We start from the raw sequence: 18,695 nt of genomic DNA, 5'->3' as shown, positions 1-18,695 counted from the left end.
TCGAAGTACTGTAGTTAAACATTATCATATAAACCAAGCAAAAGTAGGAGGAAAAAGGATAAATATGGCAAACAGGCGAAAAGAAGTAGTATACTCAAGACTGAGATTAAGTCATACTGGATTGAATGATACATTGCAGACAACAGGGAAGAGTAATGGATTATGTACAAGATGTCAAACCAAGGAAGATGTAGAACATGTCTTGTTTAGATGCAATAAATACCATGAATACAGGCAGAAATTATGGGAAATGGCAGGAAACCCCTTTGTGGGTTTTTTGTTTTTTTAAGTATAACCCCGAGTAAAGTATCTGCCAAGTCCCTTTACACACTCCTGTACAGTAGATGGCGATATGCAATAATTACAAGTTGCAAAAGCCAAGAAAAAAGAAGAAGAAGAAGAAGTACTGCAGTTGCAACAAAAAAAGATAGAGCAGAGTTGCCAAATCCGCGTATTATACGCGACTTTGGGCTTCTTTTTTTGTAAAGTTGCGTGAAAAAATCCTATTTTAAAAAATATGGTTGCTTGTTAGGAAAACCTGACAAGGAACTTCGTTTCTTTTCATTTATGTTCACTGTATTCTCCAATGCATTGATTAACACTCTGTCTGCTCACAGTTAATAGCCAATCAGTGCAAAAAATATAAGTGTTGTAGCCTAATTTCTCAAATATTCTGCCTCCTCCGCACGCGCCTTGTTTTTGAACGTGATTTTTCTTCAATGAGGGATTGGAGAAAAATCACGTTCAATAAGAAGGCGCGTGACGTTGTAATCCAAGCGATGATAGTAGTATACGTAGAGGAGTGGGATGACTTTTTTCCTTCATAAAGTAGCCTAATTTTTTATTTTTACAATGTTTTTGTAATGTATTAATTATACGGGCTGTAAAAAAAACAAACAAACAAAAAACAAGTAGGCCTATACTAATACTAAGAGTAGATTTGGTTCGAATAGCCAATATTTTAGTAGGCTACATATGTGGCTATGTTACAGCTCCCCTTTGAAGCTCTTGTGTTATTCTCCTTTTCCATCTGTCCAATCCTATTCTGCTCACAGGTGATTGGAGATGAGTTTTGTTCCTGCTTTGTTGCAGTTTGCTGATTTTTGTAAAATAACTTATGTTTAATGGTAATAACATCAAAAAATAGTGGGCTTGTTTTTGAAGCTGCGGTTGCTTATTTGTCTCGCGAGAGTTGGCAACAGTGAGTACACTCTAACAGTGAGATAGAGGTGTAGCCTGAGCACACTTCCTGGATGCTTGAGTAATCGCTTTGTCGTCGGAATCTTGTACGTTGCAAGCTTCCAATAACAGGATATTTTCACGTATCTGGTAAGCATCCACTTTGTTGTTTTCAAACATTTAGGTTTTAAGTGTTGTGTTTTGTCAGTCTTCACTTGTTGTCCGTTTGAACATTCATAAGCAGACAAAGAAACGCCATGCATACGGATGCATAGCTTTAATATTTTTTACAGATAAATAGACACGCTGTATTGCAATAAACACTTTGATTCACTTGTGCACTGGAGTAATTACTTTTATAGACATTCAAGAGTTCTCAAATGGGTTATTATGTTCATCCTGCATTAGCAGGGCACGTGAAACTTGACCTTCCTTACAACGGCTGTCTTAAAACCTCCAGAGTCCACACCTCGAGAAGAGCGCGTTGTTGAGCGCTGTGTGAACTCGCTTGTTTGGAACACACTATCTAGAAAGACAACTCGGAGGTTTTGGCACACAGCCATTATGTGAATTATCTTGCTAGTTTTCACTTTGCTCATTGATATATTGCAGACGCTGCATTTATAAAGTACACTATACCCAAGTCTTTTTTTTGTTGGGGTTTTTTTTCACAGCTGTTAAAGGGTGGTTGTGACGTCGAAATGTGTTGTGTGTTTTTCTCCTCCCGTGCAGCTTCTCATTGGCTGGTCGAGCGAGTCGACAACAACAATACAACCACCCATCTGGCATGCGGGCGCGGTGATCATTCTGCCGAGAGCCCGTTATAACGCGCTATACGTCACCAGATACACTTCGAACAGCTCCCAACAGAGACGATTTTATTTTCTTAAAAAGAGTGATCGTTAAACGCTTGAAGATGAACGGAGACTGCGTGGACGCGCGGCGCCAGGACACAACAGAGTAAGATGATCTTGACGACTGTTGCTATGCAGCTTTCGGAAGTGATTGACAGTTCAAAACAAAAACAGTATTGAATTCACTAACACTTGCTTTTCTTTTTGTTACCATGTTGTTTACATATGTAAACTGACTTGTTCCTGCTTGTTTATAGCATTTAGGCCTAATAACGTGAATATAACGTTTTTTACTTGTATTAACATGTGTGGCCCTGAACCACAAAACCAGTCATAAGGGTCCATTTTTTTTTAATTATACATCATCTGAAAGCTGAATAAATAAGCTTTCCATTGATGTATGGTTTGTTAGGATAGGATACAATATTTGGCCAAGAGACAACTATTTGAATGTGGAATCTGAGAGTGCAAAAAAATCAAAATATTGAGAAAATTGCCTTTCAAGTTGTCCAAATTAAGTCCTTAGCAATGCATATTACTAATAAAAAATTAAGTTTTGATATATTTTCGGTAGGAACTTTACTAAATATCTTCATAGAACATGATCTTTACTTAATATCCTAATGATTTTTGGCATAAAATAAAAATCGATCATTTTGACCCATAATTTATTGTTGGCTATTTCTACAAATATACCCGTGCATTTTAAGACTGGTTTTGTGGTCCAGGGTCACATTATATTTAGTCCATAAACTTCCATAAACATTACAGTCCAAAATTAATAAAATATTAATGAAAGGAAAGAACAGGCCCACACAAATCGGTCTACCTCTTATATTAATCTCTCATATTAAATAGTGTTTAACCCTTTGATGCACAATATGGGTCTAAAGTGACCCGACTGAGTTTATTTTTTCTATATCTTTGCAATAAATTTATTTTATCATTCAGAATTCCAGGAATTCCTCAATTAACTTGTTTTTTGATCATCACAAATCCTTATTTTTATTTTTTATTACTTTTTGAATAAAAATCGTTTTTATATCACTACCCCTTTAATGCACAACATGGGTCTAAAATGACCCATATTCATTTCATATGTTATTTCAGTTATGGATGATTGTTTCTTTGCTGACTCTCTGAAATAAATGTTTTTCTATCATTTATTATTCCAGATATGTGTTTATGTGTTCCATTATATGTTGTTTTTGACTTCCACAAATCATTTTGTTTATTTTTCCTTACTTTATAAACAAACACAGTTTGTCCTTTCTTTACTTTATAGGTTTCTATATGGGTCATTTTTGACTCATTTGTAAAATTGATGTTGAAATACAAAAACTGTGTTTTTTTTATAAAGTAAAGAAAGGACAAATAAACAATGATTTATGGAAATCAAATACAAGATATTTTAAAGGGGTCATATGATGCGATTTCAAGTTCCAATCACAATGCACTGGGTCAGCTGGCCAATCAGAGCAGACTGCGCTTGTCGGAAGGAGGGACTTTGTAGAAAACGAAGCGTTTGAGAGAGGTGGGGCATAGAGGACCTACAATAATGTACAGTATTTGAAAAATAATGTGTTTTTTGAACATTAAAGCATGTCAACATATTCTGTTACACCAAATACACAAAATAATGATCTTTAAAAAAGCATCATATGACCCCTTTAATGAATACCTGGTATAATAAATGATAAAATGCATTGCTTTCAAAGATTCAGCAAAGAATCACTCAGGCATGATTGGAAATTAACATGGGAAAATAATACAGGTCATTTTAGATCCATGTGTGTAAAACCGATGTAGAAATACAAAAACTGTTTGTTTATAAAGGAAATAGAGTTTAACCCTTAATCAAAAAAACAGGAACATGCTAATCAAGGTCTAAGGGTTACTAGACAGCTAAAGGCAGGTGAGATTTTATCAAGGCTGGAGCAAAACTCTGCAGGCTGTGGCTCTCCAGGACAGACGTTTTCCACCCCTGGCCTACACCTTCACTGCACAACACCCTGATTACATGGGTGGTGTGACCAATGCATGATGTCTATTCATCAAGGAGCTGGTCAAAGAGCTTGTCATGCCACATATGAAGAGGTGTTTGGAGGGCAGGCCCCACCTTCAAAACCATGTTACAGAGGCAATGGAAAGATGTGGGATAAAAACAAAACACAGTCACCACCCGGACACAGGTATACATCAGGCAGGAGGGTCAATAGAAGAGGAAGAGGTGCAGGATCTGGTGTTCAGTGTCAGGCCTGTGTGCAAAGTGCACAAACCTTTAGTTGTCATTTGTGAGGCATATAAGCACTGAGATAACAATTTGAGATAGCGCTGTACCTGTGTGATTATGTTTATTTTGTTAGTTTTATTTTCATCTATTCGGTCACATTCACTACAGTTGCTCTACAGACAGTTCAATTTCAGTGTTATCGTTTATCAGTGATATGTGTATGTTATGTGTGAAAAAGTGGCAAATAAACATATTTCAAGTGTTAAATGTGTTGGTCTAAATAACTGATAAAATTAGTATTTTAACAAAATGTCTTTATTCTTTTGTTTTATCATGCTTGCATAGATGGGTCATTTTTGACCCATGTGTGTAAACTTGATGTAAGAAAAACCTAGGAAAACAATCAAATATTAATTTGTGGTCAATGGTCATTGTAAAAAATATATTTTGCATATTCATGGATCATGGAATTTATAGGTCGGAATATTAAATGCTGAAATAAGCTGATTTCAAATAACATAGGAAATGAATACGGGTCATTTTAGACCCATGTTGTGTATTAGAAGGGGGTTTCATAGCTTGTGCGTCAAAGGGTTAATATTCCTGCATGTAATCTGTTTGTCCAGTGCTGGTAAGGATGGGGCATCAGGAGCGCAGCCCATGCAGGTTGATGCTAAGGCTCAGTCGCATGCCTTCAGATACAGTCTGAACTACCCCAGCATTGGCCACTGCATCATCATCAATAACAAGAACTTTGATCGCAGGACAGGTAACGCTTGTTTTTTGCTGTTGAAGGTGTTGTTTTGTGAAAGTTGTCAGTTCGAATGCTCATCAAACTCAGATGATTGTTTAGATGCATTTACCTTATGAACCGAATGGTAAACAGAATGGACTCTAGGCAGGGATGTACCAATATCAAAATTCTTGCTGATACAGATGAAGGTGATTGTTGTTTTGATCATGGCCTATAATTGTTAAATGGCCAGTATTAAATATTGACGATTGAATCCAATAGTACTTTATAGCATGAGAGAATAAAATAAATATTAATAAATGCTATTTATATATCTAACTATTATCAATAATCAATATGTTATGAAAATATTATGCAGTATTGTGCATATTTGTCATGTAAACCTTTTTATGTGCTTTTTTTGTCGTAGTCATATGTAATATAGTAACCTGTTCTTCACTTCTTTCAGGCATGAACCAACGGAACGGTACTGATGTAGATGCAGGAAATGTAATGAATATGTTTCGGAAGCTAGGATACACTGTGAAAGTCTACAATGATCAGACAGTTGCACAGATTATGCAGGTTTTAACAGCAGGTATGGTGCATTCAAATAAATTCCTATGTTCTGTCTCTTAGCTCTTTGCCTCAGTATCAGTAGATGAATCTTAAAATCCCAAGAATGCCTGTTGTTGAGATATGGCCATTAAGTAAGAGATGATGCACGGCTAGCTGTGCATTAAACAATTTTAATTCACGACGTGGAGGCCAAGACCGTGCATTATCCCACTTATACCATGGTCATTATCTAGCATTGACAAGTTAAAGCTGTTAATGATATTTTCAGCAAAATATTTGGCCGGAAAGGTACAAATGACGGTTATTTTGTCAGTTATATTTCGTTAGCTCTAGCATTCTGCCCGCTTCAAATCAGACCTGGAGATGAAATAGTGCAGTAAGATCACATTTATTTGAATGAATTATAGCATTTAATTTTATATAGCATTTAATTAATTATCGATCGATCTATTGAGAGAGAGAGACGACAGTTGTGTGTGCGTTATCTGCGTCTGCGTGTCTCTACAAACAATAAAGCTGTGTTTAGTTACTTCAAAAACAGCGATTTTACCACCTCGTTGCTGAGGAATATGAAAAAGAACGCGTCCACACCTCTGTTCATCAATTTGCACTGGCTACCAGTAGTTGCTCGCATTAAATTCAAGGTATTAATGTTTGCCTTCAAAACCACCACTGGCTCTGCACCCATTTACCTAAATTCATTACTTCAGAGTTATGTGCCCTCTAGAAGCTTGCGTTCTGCAAGTGATTGACGCATTATTGTGCCATCTCAAAGAGGCACAAAATCACTTTCACGGACTTTTTGATTAACTTCCCTCCTGGTGGAATGACCTGCCCAACTCAATCCGAGCAGCTGAGTCCTTAGCCATCTTCAAGAAATGACTAAAAACACATCTGTTCATCTTTATTTGACCCTCTAACTCTAGCACTTTCTATTCTATTTTAATTCTACTTTATCTATTTATCTTCTTTTTTTATAAAAAAAAAAACACTAGCTTTCTATTTGTTCTATTCTATCTACTTGTTTTTCTTTGTGTGTGTGTGTATATTGTTGCTCTTCTGTTTTGACTGCTTTTATTGTCCTCATTTGTAAGTCGCTTTGGATAAAAGTGTCTTGTAAATGTAAATGAATATAATGTAGCGATCTAGTATTAAGGCTATTTAATTAATAAAAGTCGTGGGGCAACGTTGACAAGTTTAAGTGTGTGCGCCACACAATCTGCGATCTCCAACCTCATTAAAAAAGTCTTACATTTAACTTGTTCACATCTGTAGAAAGAAACCTCTCTCTCTCTCTCTCTCTCTCTCTCTCTCTCTCTCTTTCTCTCTCGCTTTCCCCCTCTTATGCCTACTAATTTCTATCTCCTAATTTTAGGACTTAATGCTTGAACAATTCTAACTCTCACTTTCAAAGAATGTTTTATGTAATTGTTGTGTTCGTTTCTGTGTAGGCCTATATTTGTTAGCATGCACTGGATTTGTTGTGAGATATTGAACGCAAACATGAAAACATTGACGAACGTGTAGTTAGTCCTGGTAGTTATTTTCGTTTATTCGTGTAGATCATATGTTTTGGCTTAGATGTGTATTATTGGGAGAAATGTGAAAAACGATCAAATAGCCTAATGGTTCTCATAGGAAATGTTACGCTTAATTTTATTTATATGTTTGTTTGTTTTACTTATGTTTTCTTTTTATCTTCAATTATTTTGTATTTATTTATGTTGTTGATTTTCATCTGTCAGGCAATTCTTTATTTCTAAAACACCAGTCGTCAAGACCAGTCAAGTGATATCATTCAATTTTTTTTTATTTTAGTTTAATATTAAGAAACTGTTTTTTTCACAAGCTGCTAACTATTATTTAGAACTGCGACAATTAACAATTTAGCCCAAGCAGGAGCCGCTCTGGGATGTTAGAGATTCCCCGCTGTTCTACACATCTCCATAAGCAGATTAAGGCACTCAAATGCAGATATAGAGAGAGCAGTTTAGAGTTGCATTAGAATGGCGCATGCTGCAGTGCAGTCGTGTTCAAATTCACACGTTGTTAGGCGCTTAATAGAAGTTTAAAATTACATTGAGACTATTTGTTTATTTATTCAGGTATCCATCCTTCAAAAATATATATATTTTTAAGCGGTAGCTTTATATTTAACCATGCCGTGCCGTACTGAGCCGTACCGAGCCGAGTCGTACCACGCAGTGGAAAAGCGCCATAAGTGGAAACTCAGACCCAGTCCAATAGACTGAGCAAAAATGGTTTGCATCTACTCATGTAAGCAGAGAACATGGAGGTGGCCTATGGTGCTGTGGTACAATGTGCTGGATGTTACCACCCTCAATGCCTACACCAGAGGCGATCCTGGAGAGCCACAGTCCTGAAGAGTTCAGCTCCAACCCTAATCAAACAAACCTGAACAAGCTAAACAATGTCTAAGGGTTACTAGACAGCTAAAGGCAGGTGAGATTTTATCAAGGCTGGAGCAAAACTCTGCAGGCTGTGGCTCTCCAGGACAGACGTTTTCCACCCCTGGCCTACACCTTCACTGCACAACACCCTGATTACATGGGTGGTGTGACCAATGCATGATGTCTATTCATCAAGGAGCTGGTCAAAGAGCTTGTCATGCCACATATGAAGAGGTGTTTGGAGGGCAGGCCCCACCTTCAAAACCATGTTACAGAGGCAATGGAAAGATGTGGGATAAAAACAAAACACAGTCACCACCCGGACACAGGTATACATCAGGCAGGAGGGTCAATAGAAGAGGAAGAGGTGCAGGATCTGGTGTTCAGTGTCAGGCCTGTGTGCAAAGTGCACAAACCTTTAGTTGTCATTTGTGAGGCATATAAGCACTGAGATAACAATTTGAGATAGCGCTGTACCTGTGTGATTATGTTTATTTTGTTAGTTTTATTTTCATCTATTCGGTCACATTCACTACAGTTGCTCTACAGACAGTTCAATTTCAGTGTTATCGTTTATCAGTGATATGTGTATGTTATGTGTGAAAAAGTGGCAAATAAACATATTTCAAGTGTTAAATGTGTTGGTCTAAATAACTGATAAAATTAGTATTTTAACAAAATGTCTTTATTCTTTTGTTTTATCATGCTTGCATAGATGGGTCATTTTTGACCCATGTGTGTAAACTTGATGTAAGAAAAACCTAGGAAAACAATCAAATATTAATTTGTGGTCAATGGTCATTGTAAAAAATATATTTTGCATATTCATGGATCATGGAATTTATAGGTCGGAATATTAAATGCTGAAATAAGCTGATTTCAAATAACATAGGAAATGAATACGGGTCATTTTAGACCCATGTTGTGTATTAGAAGGGGGTTTCATAGCTTGTGCGTCAAAGGGTTAATATTCCTGCATGTAATCTGTTTGTCCAGTGCTGGTAAGGATGGGGCATCAGGAGCGCAGCCCATGCAGGTTGATGCTAAGGCTCAGTCGCATGCCTTCAGATACAGTCTGAACTACCCCAGCATTGGCCACTGCATCATCATCAATAACAAGAACTTTGATCGCAGGACAGGTAACGCTTGTTTTTTGCTGTTGAAGGTGTTGTTTTGTGAAAGTTGTCAGTTCGAATGCTCATCAAACTCAGATGATTGTTTAGATGCATTTACCTTATGAACCGAATGGTAAACAGAATGGACTCTAGGCAGGGATGTACCAATATCAAAATTCTTGCTGATACAGATGAAGGTGATTGTTGTTTTGATCATGGCCTATAATTGTTAAATGGCCAGTATTAAATATTGACGATTGAATCCAATAGTACTTTATAGCATGAGAGAATAAAATAAATATTAATAAATGCTATTTATATATCTAACTATTATCAATAATCAATATGTTATGAAAATATTATGCAGTATTGTGCATATTTGTCATGTAAACCTTTTTATGTGCTTTTTTTGTCGTAGTCATATGTAATATAGTAACCTGTTCTTCACTTCTTTCAGGCATGAACCAACGGAACGGTACTGATGTAGATGCAGGAAATGTAATGAATATGTTTCGGAAGCTAGGATACACTGTGAAAGTCTACAATGATCAGACAGTTGCACAGATTATGCAGGTTTTAACAGCAGGTATGGTGCATTCAAATAAATTCCTATGTTCTGTCTCTTAGCTCTTTGCCTCAGTATCAGTAGATGAATCTTAAAATCCCAAGAATGCCTGTTGTTGAGATATGGCCATTAAGTAAGAGATGATGCACGGCTAGCTGTGCATTAAACAATTTTAATTCACGACGTGGAGGCCAAGACCGTGCATTATCCCACTTATACCATGGTCATTATCTAGCATTGACAAGTTAAAGCTGTTAATGATATTTTCAGCAAAATATTTGGCCGGAAAGGTACAAATGACGGTTATTTTGTCAGTTATATTTCGTTAGCTCTAGCATTCTGCCCGCTTCAAATCAGACCTGGAGATGAAATAGTGCAGTAAGATCACATTTATTTGAATGAATTATAGCATTTAATTTTATATAGCATTTAATTAATTATCGATCGATCTATTGAGAGAGAGAGACGACAGTTGTGTGTGCGTTATCTGCGTCTGCGTGTCTCTACAAACAATAAAGCTGTGTTTAGTTACTTCAAAAACAGCGATTTTACCACCTCGTTGCTGAGGAATATGAAAAAGAACGCGTCCACACCTCTGTTCATCAATTTGCACTGGCTACCAGTAGTTGCTCGCTAACTTTGTATTTCCTCCCAGAATTTACAATAGCTCCCTGTCTCTGTTACATGTTGTGTTTTACACAAAGTTACCACATGAGGTCACTGTCTACAAAGTTTGAATTATTTCATTCATGTAATGGCGTTAGTGTTCAACTTCTGTTAGCCGATCGTGTTGCTCACGACTGTAAATCTTGGTTGCTTGTAGTTCTGGGCATTCTTATAGGGATTTTCGTATGTATTTCAGGTTTTTCCATCCTTGTAGCTCTCATTTAGTCTTTGTGTTATAGGATACTCTGAAATTGCCGTTAAACCTATTACTGTTACTCAAGTCTTTGAATCTGTCGAGTCACAAGCAATTAAAAACTGTAATGCCAACGCTTGGATTTGTGAACGTGTTTAAACAAGATGTGCTTTCAATCATTTCTTTGAATTGACGCGATAACGAGACTCAGCAAGCGCTTTGTTTGTTTGTTTGTTTGTTTGTTTGTTTGTAATGTTCAATTTCGCCCTTGGGTTGATTAGCTAAGAAATATAACGTTGTAAACAAATAAAATCTCACTTACCGGTGGGCAACAGCTTTACATGCCATCTGTCTCGGTTTGTAGGCAGAATCGGTGAGTTTACCAAAAAGAAAAACCCCTACTTAGTCACCGCTTATTTGTTGCCATGACGCGTTGGTAAATAGAGTAAATTATTTGATAATTTCATCATAAATGATATCATCCAACGCAGCTCACTGAGAAGTGAGCCAACAGTGCCCATAAACAGAGATGCTTATTATTTATTTATTTATTTAAATAAATACATATTTATTTGGGCGCTTTTCACATCTATTCCACCTTTATTTGACCCCCTAACTCTAGCACTTTCTATTCTATTTTAATTCTACTTTATCTATATTTATCTTCTTTTTTTATAAAAAAAAAAACACTAGCTTTCTATTTGTTCTATTCTATCTACTTGTTTTTCTTTGTGTGTGTGTGTATATTGTTGCTCTTCTGTTTTGACTGCTTTTATTGTCCTCATTTGTAAGTCGCTTTGGATAAAAGTGTCTTGTAAATGTAAATGAATATAATGTAGCGATCTAGTATTAAGGCTATTTAATTAATAAAAGTCGTGGGGCAACGTTGACAAGTTTAAGTGTGTGCGCCACACAATCTGCGATCTCCAACCTCATTAAAAAAGTCTTACATTTAACTTGTTCACATCTGTAGAAAGAAACCTCTCTCTCTCTCTCTCTCTCTCTCTCTCTCTCTCTCTTTCTCTCTCGCTTTCCCCCTCTTATGCCTACTAATTTCTATCTCCTAATTTTAGGACTTAATGCTTGAACAATTCTAACTCTCACTTTCAAAGAATGTTTTATGTAATTGTTGTGTTCGTTTCTGTGTAGGCCTATATTTGTTAGCATGCACTGGATTTGTTGTGAGATATTGAACGCAAACATGAAAACATTGACGAACGTGTAGTTAGTCCTGGTAGTTATTTTCGTTTATTCGTGTAGATCATATGTTTTGGCTTAGATGTGTATTATTGGGAGAAATGTGAAAAACGATCAAATAGCCTAATGGTTCTCATAGGAAATGTTACGCTTAATTTTATTTATATGTTTGTTTGTTTTACTTATGTTTTCTTTTTATCTTCAATTATTTTGTATTTATTTATGTTGTTGATTTTCATCTGTCAGGCAATTCTTTATTTCTAAAACACCAGTCGTCAAGACCAGTCAAGTGATATCATTCAATTTTTTTTTATTTTAGTTTAATATTAAGAAACTGTTTTTTTCACAAGCTGCTAACTATTATTTAGAACTGCGACAATTAACAATTTAGCCCAAGCAGGAGCCGCTCTGGGATGTTAGAGATTCCCCGCTGTTCTACACATCTCCATAAGCAGATTAAGGCACTCAAATGCAGATATAGAGAGAGCAGTTTAGAGTTGCATTAGAATGGCGCATGCTGCAGTGCAGTCGTGTTCAAATTCACACGTTGTTAGGCGCTTAATAGAAGTTTAAAATTACATTGAGACTATTTGTTTATTTATTCAGGTATCCATCCTTCAAAAATATATATATTTTTAAGCGGTAGCTTTATATTTTATGTTGTGTTTGTTCTTTGTAATTTATTTTGTATATGCTAACTATTTATAACACTTTATGATCTTTGTTTTATACAAATGTAAAAACAATCGTGCGTAAATGTGGTGGGAAATATTTTAAAGGACCAGTCGTTGAGCTTTTCTTATAATAATATCACCACAAGAGGACGCCGTTGAAACATAATAAGATCTGCTTTCGTGCATAGTAGAAAAAAAAAGAAAAAGAAATGATCCGACGTGTTTTTCCCTGACATTAAGCCTGTTTGTATTGCAGTTTCACTTCTTTCGTCTTGTCGTTTATTGTCAACTTCTGCAGAAGAATGATCAACTTTAAATCGCAGCTCTTTGAGAACAGATCTACCAAAAATGGCACAGTGTGTTTTAGTTATTATAAAACAGCCCAGTTGTTTTTAACAATTGGATTTCATCAGATTGCATGATTATAAGGCTGTTAGTTTGAAGGAGGCTGTGCTGAATAAATCCTCTCCTCTGTCAGTCTTCATGGAGTGAATTCTAATAACACGAATCCTTAGATCTCAGATGGTCAGTGTAGTCAGCTTTTGTGCTGCTTTTGTTCAGTGATGTCTAAACTACCTATTTGTGATGATTGTCTCTATTTTCTAATTCACTTCCAGCTTGAGCCGTTGAAGTGTAGTGTATAAATACAGAAATCTGGTTATTGTTTCAAGAAATAAGAAATAAAATAAAAATAAGTTGAAGTACGCACACGAGTATTGCAATTGTTTATTAAATATGTTAACATATGCTAATACTACAAATAACAACCGCGAGTAATCACAAAACTAATAATAACTTTAATAACGAAAAGAAATATTGTAGGTTACATTTGTACTTAACACACTTCCGTAGGCCTACACGTCTTATTCACGAGCGATATGCAAACAAAAGCTTGTAGGCTAATATTATAAAACATTACATGATGAACTTTTACTAAAAAATGTGTTTTTAATTTTATTTTTCAATGTTTTAACAGTCCTTTTTAAACTGTTAAAGTAGACGTTAACATATGTATGTACTAAAAAAAGAAAAAAAAGAAAAACAAAGTGACTAATCCAGATTTATACAGCAAAAGCAGAACTTTCAAATGTATTCCAATGTTTCGTTTCAGGATCTCAAAATCACATGTCCTTGTAATATAGTATGATTAGACAGTCATTTGTGTGAAATATTCTCACTTTAGTAAGTTCTTGCTCTGATAACACACACACACACACACACACACACACACACACTGACCTCATGCGAGTTCCCCTGAACTCAACCGGTTAAACGCAGAGTGGGAGATGCTGTCCTGACAGGCACATACCACTTACCAGGAACCGCATATCATTTCGATTCTGAGGTTGCACAGTTTTTGAGAAATGTACATATAGGTCACACATCAGCAGATATGAATATTGAGAGTGTTTACACTGATGATGCTTAATATCTCTCTCTCTCTCTCTCTCTCTCTCTCTCTCTCTCTCTCTCTTTCTCTCTCTCTCTCTCTCTCTCTCTGTGTCTGTCTGTCTGTCTGTGTGGGTTTGTGCATTACACGTTTTAATGCATACCTGCCAGCCAATCAGAATTCAGACAGACCATGGTAAGTAATTATTACAATTAAACTAGGCCTGTTAATAATTAAAATAGGCCTGTTGTTTTTATAAATGAAATATTACCAAATTACACTGAATCAGTTGCCTGTACCCAGGTGTTATGGTAGTTGATAATTATACTTTTTTAGTTTTTTTTTATCAATTGTAAGTATACATGGCTGTTTGTTGTTCTATCACAGTGGCCCATGACGACCACAGCCGCTGTGCTTCGTTAGTGTGTGTAATGCTCAGTCATGGAGATGAGGGAATGTTTTACGGCACTGATACTTATGTGGAGCTCAAGACCTTAACTAGCCTTTTCAGAGGAGACCGCTGCCCATCACTAGTGGGAAAGCCTAAACTTTTCTTCATACAGGTATGTCCAGAATTTCTGCTGTCCTCTTATGTGTGTGCATTAAAATGAGTGAGGTTTTTTCTGGGTTGATGTTTATAATGAGCTGGCTTGGTGTGCTTGTTTCCACTCTTGAGATTTACGCTGGTTATGTTTATTTAGGCTTGTAGAGGTACAGAACTGGATCCTGGTGTGGAGGCTGACGGCTCCGATAATTCTATGAGGATTCCTGTGGAGGCAGACTTCCTCTATGCGTACTCTACGGCACCAGGTACAGACACACGCAAACCACACAAACACTTCCTGTGAGTATCAGATAAAATATTCACAAAAAGTTTGAAGTCGGTACGATTTTTTTAAAAGCAGTTAATGCTTTTATTCAGCAAGGACACATTAAATTCATCAAAAGCAATAGTAAAGACAATTATAATGTTCTAAAACTTTTCTTTTTCAAATAAAAGCTGTTCTGTTGAACTTGCCCAAATGTCTTATTATTCTAATTCCCTGATTAAATGTAAGAATTTGACTCAAAAGATAATGGACACTTTTAGAAAAAATGGCTTTATAAAGGTAAAAGTGCCCGTATAATGTAAAAATCAGTTTAAACTTATTGGAAAAGATTCATTTCTCTCAGTGTGAACTGACAACCACACAGAATATGAAGAATATCAAAAACTTCAGGAGTCAGCTGTCCACGGTAGTCCTTAAGATACCAGCACAATAACACGCTCGTTATCGATAAAAACCCAGAAAATATTGAGATATTATTTTTTTGTCAGTATCGCACACCCCTAAGTAACTACATTAAGAACTTAAGAACAATATACAGTAAATTGTAAGCCGAATGTTTTTGATTCACTGAAAAGACTCCCAAGAGACATTCATTCTGTAATCTGACTACACTTGCACTGTATGTAATATTATATATACTCATTCTGTCATTCCCACTGTATAGGCATTTCTGTGAAATATAAACCAGAACTACTGCAGTTGCATTATGCAATGCTCATATTTTTTTAAATACAGGCACTGGAATCATTACCAACGTTAATGAACGGGAACCCAAACACTGTTAAGAGAATGCCATCAGTTTATTTCTCTCTTCAACAACCACATGCTACAAATAACTGTTTGCACAATTTACATGAACCACAATACAATAAAGATGTACAAATATAAATAGATAACCTATATACAAGCGTTAATCTCCAGGGGCCTCATTTATACAGTATTTCTTTTTATTTTAATAAAATTAATTGCATGATATGCTGTTTAATTAATCAATTAAGATTGTCAAATATATGAGTATTTACTGAGAAAATCCTAATGAAGATCATTTTAATACTTTACATGTCAAGTCTTTTTTCTTAATGGGGTTTCTTTCCTCTGTCAGGTTACTACTCCTGGAGAAACACCATGACCGGTTCTTGGTTCATTCAGTCCCTTTGTGAAATGATGGCAAAGTATGGCAAAGCACTAGAGCTCATGCAGATCATGACCAGGGTCAACCATAAAGTGGCACTCGACTTTGAGTCAACCTCCAACCAGCCTGGCTTTGACGCGAAGAAACAAATCCCCTGCATTGTCTCGATGCTCACCAAAGAGATGTACTTCACTGCTTGAAGGGACAAGGGAACTATTAGAGCTTCTCCAGCTCTTCTGTAAATACCACAGCTATAGGATATAGATTTGGGTTTGAGTTTAAGACCCTTTTTTCACAGAAGCATTAGCTGGTCATACTCCGTTTGGAATTTCTCTGTCTCAGGACTGGTGTTGTGGTTCTTATTGGGATTTAAAATACTGTATGTGAAAGCAGGTACTCAGGTTTTTGTTCACCTTGTGACTATATAGCATTTTGCCTCTGGTTTTCTAATTAAAATCTTCTAATGAACAATCACCAGTGGCAGGAGAGGTTGGGATTTTTTAAATTACAGTAATCAGGGACTTTAATAGGCTATTGCACTAGTTTGACCGTTGAAATGGGAATCGTAGTTGGGCATTAAATTGGTGAGATCATCTTAATTGAAGCAAAGCCAGTGTGCTAATTTAACGTGAAAAGCAAAGAACAACAATCAGAACTATTCCCAAGTGCCTGTCACTGAACCATGTGAACAGATTTTGGTGCAACTTCTGAAATGTCATGTACAGGTTTCCATTAGGACACAAAGCATTTTTTACTGTATCGGTGACATCTAGTCCATTCCTACAGAAAAAAAAAAAACACTTATGAAGCTATGACTTTACGTTGATGTCTTAGGGGGTAAACAACCAAAAACTGGACTGGACTTATCTGGACTGCTCTTCAAGATGATTATGTATAGCATTGATAGCATTAGTCAGCTGAGAAAAATCACACAGAATTCTTTCAGTTGAGGTCATGCATGCATTGTGTGTGTGAGATGTTCCTAATGTATGCATAGCCTACATAAAAAAAAAAACATAACTTCATGTTTGTTGTACAATCATGTTTACTATACATATATGTTTTTTGCGTATAAACTAGTGATTTTTCTGTGTATTTAAACAGCTCTGTAGTGCACTGGATGATAATACACATTTCACTGAGATTCTGAGAGTTGGTCTTTCATTAAGACAGACATTCAGACATTTTAAAATATGCTTTATTAATCAACTGATGATTGGAGACTTACAGAAATGTATTTCCAGAGGATAGTTGCATCTATAATGGGTGTTTGTTGATTTCTATTACCATCTTTAATATTTAGGCAGGTTGGGACATTTTTTTTTTATTTATTTATAAAGTATATATTATTAAAAGTATATGTGTGTAGGACACTGACAGTCAGTGAGACTAGTTTCTTGAATTTCAAGATAGGTGTTTGTATTTAGAAAGCTTGTTCAGGTGTATCAATATAGCGGTAGGCATTAGGTGAGAGTGAGTGACAACAGAAGTCGGGAGCGGAGTTTCTCAGCCATTCATTCAAACATGCCTCATTACCTTTTCACAGAAATAATAATAATAGTAATTATAAAACAATTAGGTTTCCAAAAGTGAGAATAAACTACGAATTCAAGTAAACTTTTCAATCATGTTATAAAAAGTGAGCCATCCTACTTTTAAAATCACTTGTCATGACAACTAATAAAACATTTAGTATCACAACATTCTTGAAAAACTTTAAAAAACATTACTGAGAGAAAAATTGGACGTTTCATATCATAATAAAATAAATCATTACATGATTATGGTCTCCGGTCTGAAAAAAACCTGCATGTGATTTGGCATTGTGTACAGAAAGCGAGTAAAGAACTCTCAACATTAGGCTACTAAAAAGGTCAGTTTAATCTCGCAAAAACTCCCGTTAATAACAAAAACTGACTACACTGCACAATTAATCTCTTACACTGCATCTTTGTTGTTTATGATGAATTCGGTGCTTGCACGTACACCGCTTTTATTTTTATTGCAGCTTAGATGTTCAAATAGCTGCAGTACTCCGACTTTGCCTCAAGGAAACGTGCGTACGCCTGCTCAGACCCTGACGTGACGGTAAGTACTTTTCCACATCAAAGACCGTTTTTATAAATATGAACATTGCCGTGGATTTTAGCGTAGGCACACTCTAAGATCAAATCTGTGCGTACGCACATTTTATAAATGAGGCCCCCGGAGAGAGTTACATTTGAGATGTACCGAGATTTCAAAGTGCTGTTAGTGGAGTATCAACAAGAACCAATTTGTGTTATCCAATGTCATTTCACTGACAATTTCAGTGGAAATCATTTATTCAGATATGGAAAAGACCTCAAATATTTTAAACACATGGTTTACCATAACAAAGGCATTGTGACTTACAATCAAGACCATAAATTTAAATAGTAAACACTGATAAATAGCCATTTACAGAAGTTTAATGGAAATCACTATATTTTAAAATATGTTTTGATGAAAATATCTGCACATGGTTTACAAATCAAAAGCCTGTCAGCACTTTGTGGCATATGAATATCAGCTATCTCAGTCTGTTCTGTTTTATATGATCTTGCAGGTGTGCTCTCGGTTATTAGACTCAAGGCATTCACTGGCCTAAGGCATTGGGGTGGTTCACTTCCAGTTGATGAATAGCAGGGCTCATGAAATGTTTGGTATGTGCTTCGCTGGCAGGACTATACTTCACCTCTTTCGAGATGACTGTGGCACATCCAAGTGGTAGAAATGACAAAAGAACCAGCTACAATGGTCCTTCTCTCCCCCTTGCTCACTGTGTGAGTGATACAACAACATGACAGAACTGGAGCACCTCGTTCATAATCATCACCACATTGCAAGTATGCTCTAGTTCAGTCACTCTCAGTGTAGACGGGGTCCCTCTCTCTCTCTCTCTCTCTCTCTCTCTCTTTGTTCA

At 36.2% G+C, this 18,695-nt stretch overlaps 1 protein-coding gene across 2 annotated transcripts; it reads left to right on the top strand.

The window, feature by feature from the left end:
* The first annotated feature begins 1,220 nt into the window (after window positions 1-1,220).
* casp3a (caspase 3, apoptosis-related cysteine peptidase a) lies at window positions 1,221-16,747 on the top strand. Of its 2 annotated transcripts, XM_016444342.1 has the most exons (7): window positions 1,221-1,329; window positions 1,912-2,139; window positions 4,893-5,035; window positions 5,469-5,597; window positions 14,177-14,352; window positions 14,491-14,599; window positions 15,722-16,747. In XM_016444342.1, the coding sequence occupies exons 2-7, from the start codon at window positions 2,096-2,098 to the stop codon at window positions 15,949-15,951; spliced, it is 831 nt and encodes a 276-aa protein (XP_016299828.1). In that variant the 5' UTR covers window positions 1,221-1,329; window positions 1,912-2,095; the 3' UTR covers window positions 15,952-16,747. The 2 variants fall into 2 exon arrangements, with proteins under 2 accessions (XP_016299828.1, XP_016299822.1); XM_016444336.1 differs by lacking the exons at window positions 1,221-1,329; window positions 1,912-2,139; window positions 4,893-5,035; window positions 5,469-5,597 and adding exons at window positions 8,714-9,128; window positions 9,562-9,690.
* The last annotated feature ends 1,948 nt before the right edge of the window (window positions 16,748-18,695 follow it).

Source organism: Sinocyclocheilus anshuiensis, unplaced genomic scaffold (genome assembly GCF_001515605.1).
Source record: "Sinocyclocheilus anshuiensis isolate Anshui unplaced genomic scaffold, SAMN03320099.WGS_v1.1 scaffold85, whole genome shotgun sequence".
Taxonomy (NCBI): Eukaryota; Metazoa; Chordata; class Actinopteri; order Cypriniformes; family Cyprinidae; genus Sinocyclocheilus; species Sinocyclocheilus anshuiensis.
This window is presented reverse-complemented; position numbering and strand designations above follow the sequence as displayed.

Coding starts and splice junctions, on each gene's coding strand:
- casp3a (XM_016444336.1), top strand. CDS start 8,885: ATGAATACGGGTCATTTTAGACCCATGTTGTGTATTAGAAGGGGGTTT. Junction 14,353..14,490: donor CTAAACTTTTCTTCATACAG/GTATGTCCAGAA, acceptor ATGTTTATTTAG/GCTTGTAGAGGTACAGAACT. Junction 14,600..15,721: donor TGCGTACTCTACGGCACCAG/GTACAGACACAC, acceptor TTCCTCTGTCAG/GTTACTACTCCTGGAGAAAC.